Here is a 7,500-nt window from a genome sequence, read left to right as displayed (position 1 = left end):
GTGTGTAGTCAATATATTCAGCATGGGCGTGCGTGAGCGTGTATGTATGTAATGTCTGTATGCCTTTCTGTTAATATGTACGTATGAGTATGTATGTATGATTTTTTTTGTATGTGTGTGTGTGCGCGTGTGTGCGTGTCCAGTGACGAGGGAGGGTTTTTGTGTATTGTATTATTGATGTGTGTGTGTGTGTGTGTGTGTGTGTGTGTGTGTGTGTGTGTGTGTGTGCCTGTCTTTGCATATATCACCTCATTTACACCTGCAAAACACACGCAACAAAAAGAAACCCGGACGCTACCCAGTGAAACCCCACAGTGAGAGAGGGTTTTAGTGTTCAGAGTGCCATAAGTTTCGCTCACATCTCACAGCGTTGACAAGGAGACGAAGAGAAACGAAAAAATATATATTGAATTATGAAGAGTGTGCCAAGGCTGAGATGGAGGGGGAGGGGAGGGGAGGGGAGGGGAGGGGAGGGGAGGGGAGAGGAGGGGAGGGGAGGGGAGGGAGTGAGTATGGGGAAGGGGAATGGGAAGAGGGGAAGGGAGGGGAAAGGAGGTGAAGGTAAGGGTAGGGTAGGGGAGACAAGAGGGAGGGGAAGGACAGAGGGGAGAGAAGGGGAGGAATGGAGGAATAAAGGAAGGAAGGAAGGAAGGGAAGGAGGGAAAAGGAGAGAAGAAAATAGGGCAGGGTAGGGAAGGATAAGGAAGGGGAGAGAAGGAAGGGAGGGAGGGGGAAGGAGTGAGGAAGGAAGGGAAGAGGATGAGAGAGAGAGAGAGAGAGAGAGAGAGAGAGAGAGAGAGAGAGAGAGAGAGAGAGGAAAGTTAAGCAGAGTTAGTGCTTGACTCATGAATGAATGGTGTGTGTGTGTGTGTGTGTGTGTGTGTGTGTGTGTGTGTGTGTGTGTGTGTGTGTGTGTGTGTGTGAATGAGGAAGTACCTATATGTGGGAGTGAGAGTGTGTTTATGCTAGTGAAAGAGTGAGAGTGTGAAAGAGTGAGTGAGTGAGTGAGAAAGTGAGAGAGTGAGAGAGTGAGTGAGTGTGCAAGTGACAGATGCAGCGTCCTAGACCTGCCTAGCTAATTATACAAAGAGGCCTACATAAGAGAGAGAGAGAGAGAGAGAGAGAGAGAGAGAGAGAGAGAGAGAGAGAGAGAATGGAGAGAAGAACGAAAGGGAAAGAAGAACAAGGGAGGAAAATGGGAAGAAAGATAGGGAGGGTGAGAGAAGAGGGGAGGGAGGAGGGGAGGGAAAGGGAGGGAGGGAGAGAAAAATGATGAGAGGGGGAGGGGAGAGGAAACGTGGGGGAGGGAGAGGAGGGGAAAGGAGGGAGGGGAAAAAAGGAGAGAAGGTGATGGAAGAGGAAAGTTAAGGGGAGACTGTGGAATAAAAACAAGAGTACTAGGGAAGCCTCTTGACTCTTGGCATCTAAAGGAAGAGGAGTGAGAGGAAGAGGAAGAGGGTAGCTGTCTGTCTATCTATCTATCTATCTATCTATCTGTCTGTCTATTTATCTGTATCTATCTGTCTGTCTCTGGATATGTCTGCCTCATCGTCCATCTATCTATGTCTACAAATTTGTCTATATTTATCTTTCTATCTATCTATCTATCTGTCTGTCTGTCTATCTATCTATTCATCTATCTGCCTATCGTCTGACGTCATCTCCCTCCAATTGTGTCTTTATCTATCTAACCCTCAATCTATCAGTCCTTCCTTCCACCTCAATCCACTTCCCTGCACACACCCTTCCACCTTACTATCCCTCCACCTCTCTCTCTCTCTCTCTCTCTCTCTCTCTCTCTCTCTCTCTCTCCTGCACACAATCTTCCACCGTACCACTTCACCTCTCTCTCTCTCTCTCTCTCTCTCTCTCTCTCTCTCTCTCTCTCTCTCTCTCTTATTCTGCTTCTTATTCATTTTTACCACAGTGCTGAGAGAGAGAGAGAGAGAGAGAGAGAGGTTATGTAGGGTACGTATGTGCGTGTTGTGTGTGTGTGTAAGTGTACATATATATCCTTACGTACACTGTACATACATACGTGTGTGTACAGTATATTATCTCACTTAAAAACACCCCTTATCTTGTCTCCTTCAACCAGCAAACGTCATTTTAAATCAACCCACCTGTCACTCTTATCACGTACTCTTGTTTACATCGTTTTGACCATTCGGAGGGAGAGAACTTCGGAACCCAAACATTCCACTTTCGCTCAAACCATCCCTTCATATTTTTAATCTTTCAAAACCACCCATATTTACTCCTCCAGGAAATAAATTAACGATAGAGAAAAAAATTAACTACATTTTTAGCCGATATGGAGTGCGGTACAAAGCCTCCGCACCACCAAAACAAAACACTATACCATCCGACAAGACATCAACTTCGGCTGTCAATTTCCCTTCATCTAACGTACCCCATCAACTTTTCCAGCAATCAACATCACCTACATTGATTTCTTTTTGTAGATTCACCTGTCTAATAATCGAATAACCGAAATATTCTTTATTTTCCCAGACCGAGCCGGCATGGGGCGCCGTACGAAGCCTGCACACCCCCAACACGGGCACGGTGATAACAGACCTGGCGGCGCTGAGGAGGGAGGGAGTTTATGTCGCGGCAGGACCTAAGGGCTTCGTCAGTATACCGGGAGGGTGAGTACTGACGGGGGAGGGGGAAGAGGGAGAGGGAGGGGGAAGAGAGTGGGAAGAGGGAAGGGGAACAGGGAGAGGGAAGAAGAAGGGGGAAAGGGGAGGAAGGTAGGGTCATTGTTTAGTGAGTTGGAAAGTGTGTGTGTGTGTGTGTGTGTGTGTGTGAGAGAGAGAGAGAGAAAAAAAAAAAAATCACTCCCCCTTCCATCACCATACATCACCACTCTCGCCCATAACCAAAGTACCCACACGCATCACCGCCTCTGTAAACACCTTTGGCCAGCCCGTTCCCGAGATCAGAACCATTGTGTTGGGATTAGGGTGGGGCGAGGGGGGGGGGGAGGGGGAGGGGGTACATATGCAGAAAGGGTTCACTTTTTGACGGATTTTCTATATTTGTTTTTTCTCTCCCTTTTGTTTTCATTTTTTCTTTTTTTGTTGTTGTTCTCAGTAGGAAATTTTATAGTCATAGAGATAGATAACGGGACAGACAGAGAGAGAGAGAGAGAGAGAGAGAGAGTCAGAAATGGTGGAAGAATCAGGCGGTCCCAGCAAACATCATTACTTCAAGCTCATTTTAATTTGGTCTGGGGTGCACGCGAGACCGACCCTGCCAGCCCCATAATAAAGAAGGAGAAGACCAGGGGAAGGATGGCGGGAATTTTGGCGAAATAATGGACTTTGGGTAAATAATTCTGATGATGATGGGGAGCAGGAGTAATAAAAATACGGGATAAAAAATAATGAAAGATGAGGAAGACTAAAGAGCCCGGCAATTTAGTAAAGAAGTAAAGATCGAGGTGCAGTGTGTAATATAGTCTAGTCAGCTCCAAGCAATTTAATTCCATTCGTCAAAATCTTTAGGGGTAAGAGACTGAATTATTTTTCGGTAACATATATCCAACACGTAATTTAGTACACCGTATTACAAACTCAAAATACTCGCTACTGTACCAATAACGTGTACAAATTACCAAAAATGTACTTAAATATAACAACATAAACGCATACATTACTCCAAAAAATGTTACAACTCTTCAACAAATTTTTCGAAGACGTGCGCTTCTTGAGTTGAATAATAAGATGGAGTCAACATTTTCCGGATTTTGAAAGCTGGCAGGCGTGGTGTGGTGATGCCCGTGGCCTGTGAAAGACTCGCGCTGGTCGAAGCTCCGAGGCGGTGAGGTGAACCCGCTTCGATTACGTCCCCTTTCAGAGAAACCCGTCTTTCCCCAAAGCTTTGAACGCCGGGGTTTTCATAAATGTGTTCAAGGTACAGGCAGCGCATTTACGATTTTTTTTACCTCGTTCTTCTGCCCGCATGAAGGAAACTAAATTATTTCCCATTTTCGTTGACCAAAAATCCCGCTATTCGAAGCCTGATAGCGATGAAATCCGCCCAATAAATCGCTCAGAACTCCATTTTTCTTCGCTCCTAAATCCCTGTACTCTGCCCGCTATCTTCAAGCGACGCGCGGGAAAAACGATTCGAATCCCTTTGTCTCAAGTCCATCACAGAACTTCGAAGAGGGTCTAGGGAGGAGGGAAAAAGGAGGAGGAGGGAGGAAGGGAGAGGAGGGAGGACGGGGGATGAGAGAGGAAGGGGGATGAGGGAGGAAAGGGAGGAGGAAGGGAGGGGAAGAGGGCGTTGGCTGACTCGGGATGTGAAAGAGTATTGGAACAAGAGAGTGAGTTTGAGATACGCGTGTGTGTGTGTGTGTTTGACAAGTTTTTTCCTACGTTTTTTGGCATCAAGGAGGTTCGCTACGCTGCTGTGGTGTTTGTATGAGGTAAGTAGGAGTGTTTGGATGATTGAGAGTGTGTTTTGGTCCTTCAGAATGAGTTTATTTAGACATTATTGAGTGAAATAGGGTTCAGGGGGTCAGAGGCCGGATGCTATGGCGTTGGGAGGGAGTCAGGGAGGTGATTAGGGAAACACCTCCCCTCAGATCATTAACCCTTAGTAATTACCCCTCTTAATTACCACCTTGGAGATTCGATAGCCATTATCTACTACAATTAACTAAGATAAGGCTTTTCCTCTCGTTACCAATAATCTTAACTGATACGGTACATTGTTTTGGCTTCACGCTTTGTTAGGAAAATATTCAATGGTTTATAACATGGTCGTGAGAGATTCTGAGTTTCTTTTCTTTTCTTTTATTTATTTTAGCATGTACGGCGCCTCTATACGGCATATATGGGAAAGGTGAAGGTATGGGAGCGTAGGCAGTAAATTCAGAAGTACAGCAGACGTGGAGGAAGGGGAGAGGGAGAGAAAGAGGAAGGGGAGGGAATGGGGGAGCAGAGAGAGAGAGGGAGAGAGGGAGGGAATCTGAGCAAAGTTGAAATCCCAGAGCAATATGGATGGGATGCGAGGAGGAAGGAAAATGGCGTCAGTCTGAAGATGGAGTAAGACAAGGAATCCACAGATGGTTGTGTCTTTAAGCAAGGTGGATTGGGGAGAGGAATAGATAGATAGACAGACAGATAGATAGATAGAGAGAAAGAGAGAGGGGGGGAGGGAGAGGGAGACAAAAAAAAGTCTAGACACAGCCCTTTAGAAGCGTAAACAGAAATCAAACTGAACATTATTAATAGACTGAATATAAAGCATGAAAGGTAAATATAATGTTTAAGGAAATGACAGGTGAAAATGAAGTGATAGAGGGTGAAACTAGGGATTGTAATGAGTCAGGAAGGGTCATGTCAGAGGGAATTATAGGCTTGATATGGGAGTCATGTTGTATAATTTATCTGTATAATTGTTCATCTGTGTGTGTAATGTGTGATGGATGTATGGCTTCTATGTGTGGTGAAATATAACCACACACACACACACACACACACACACACACACACACACACACATACATCCACATACAAATACACACACACACTAACTATACTAAACACACACACGCATACACACACACACACACACACACACACACACACACACACATACACACACACATACATACATACATACATACATATATACACATATACATACATACACATACAAATACACACACACACTAACTATACTAAACACACACACACACACACACACACACACACACACACACACACACACACACACACCTGATCACAAAAGGATGTAAATACCCACTAATCACCTGCTTCATTACCTGCCAGGTGGTAATGGGGTAATTACGGGGCTTATTAGTATGGTAATAGTAAATGATGGAGTGAAGAGTGGAGTATGGGAGTATGGTGTTATGGTGGTGTGATTATGGTGTTATGGTGGCGTGATTATGGTGCTATGGTTGCATGGATGATGGTGTGAATAGTGATGTATGGGAGTATGGTGATATGGTGATGTGGATGGTGGAATGAATGGTATGGTATGGTGGTGTAATGTTATGAGAGAGAGAGAGAGAGAGAGAGAGAGAGAGAGAGAGAGAGAGAGAGAGAGAGAGAGAGTTCTAAGAAATGGTTGTGGTGAAGGTGGGTGTTACTGTGGAATATCAGAACACACACACACACACACACACACACACACACACACACACACACACACACACCGCACTAGGAAGTAAAGGTCTGTGTCCCAATATAAATCAATGCGTCTCACAAACACACCCATAAAGCACTCACACGCACTCACTGCCCACTCACGCAACGCCACACGCTCGCACTCACACGCACTCACTCATAACACCTTTGCTTACATTTACGATGGACTTTGCCTTCTCACGCAATGCCACACACACACACACACACACACACACACACACACACACACACACACACACACACACACACACACACCAAAACCAGAATTCCCTCATAAAATAATCTCCATCCTCTCAACCTCCGTGCACACGTCGGCGAAATGTGGGTCGCCATTCCCGTAGAGTTTTCCCTTCAATTCCGAGTGTTTACCTGGGAAAGGCCAATTAGGAAAGGATCACTGGAAGCCGTAACAGGGGTGGTCCGGTGGTTAACTCATTCGGCTTGCGGTTGGAACCCCTCTCACTCTCCCCCGACTAGATTCCAGAGCCGATCGGACTGGCGGACAAGGTTTGCTTCCCCCTCTTGTCACTGTTGATCCGATACTGTGGTTAGGGACTTGGTTGGAATTTAGATGGTTGTGGATTGTCCTCTACGTGCTATGAGAAGATCAGTCTCTCTCTCTCTCTCTCTCTCTCTCTCTCTCTCTCTCTCTCTCTAACATTGTCCCCATGTGTACTGCAAGTAACCTCGCAACTCCCATGGCACAAGAAAGAGATAATTGTAGCTGGGTTACCTGGGATTAATGTGGAATTACCTGAGATTAACGTGGGATTACCCGGGATTAACGTGGGATTAACATGGTCTGGGATTAACGTGGGATTAGCGTGGGATTACCTGGGATTAACGTGGGATTAACCCGGATTACCTGGGATTATCTGGGATTAACGTGAGATTACCTGGGATTACTTGGGATTACCTGGGATTAACGTGGGATTACCTGGGATGAACATGGGATTACCTGGGATGAACGTGGGATTACCTGGGATTACCTAAGTTTAACGTGAGATTAGCGTGGGATTACCTGGGATTAACGTGTTTGTGTCCCAAGGGAGATTAGCTGAACTTTGCCTTTCCTCCCTCATCTCTGTTTCTCTCCCTCCCTTCTCCCTTCCCCTCCCCTTTCCCTCCCCCTCCCCCTTCCTCCCCCTCCCTCCCCCTTACCTGGTAATTTGAGTGTTTTCTCGTCTTCCACCTTTTTCCTAGAATCCTTCACCTCCCTCCTCCCTCCCCCCTCCCCCCTCCCACTCTCCCCTCCCCCTCCCCTCTCCCTCCCTCCCTCTTCAATCTCCCCTCTTTCTCTTCCTCTTTC

The 7,500-nt window shown here is 46.1% G+C and overlaps 1 protein-coding gene across 1 annotated transcript in view; it reads left to right on the top strand.

Moving 5' to 3' along the window:
- LOC145417769 (serine/threonine-protein kinase zyg-8-like) overlaps positions 1-7,500 on the top strand; it is a 34,222-nt gene that overhangs the window by 2,396 nt on the left and 24,326 nt on the right. The window contains exon 2 of the mRNA XM_080286378.1: positions 2,515-2,651. Within this exon, the coding sequence (XP_080142504.1) occupies positions 2,515-2,651 (137 nt within the window). The remainder of the gene's footprint in view (positions 1-2,514; positions 2,652-7,500) is intronic.

This window comes from Coenobita brevimanus, chromosome 14 (genome assembly GCF_032717465.1).
Source record: "Coenobita brevimanus isolate Jiangsu-jjx chromosome 14, ASM3271746v2, whole genome shotgun sequence".
In the NCBI taxonomy this organism is placed as follows: domain Eukaryota; kingdom Metazoa; phylum Arthropoda; class Malacostraca; order Decapoda; family Coenobitidae; genus Coenobita; species Coenobita brevimanus.
The sequence above is the reverse complement of the archived record's forward strand: the minus strand, read 5'-3'. Positions and strand labels throughout refer to the sequence as shown.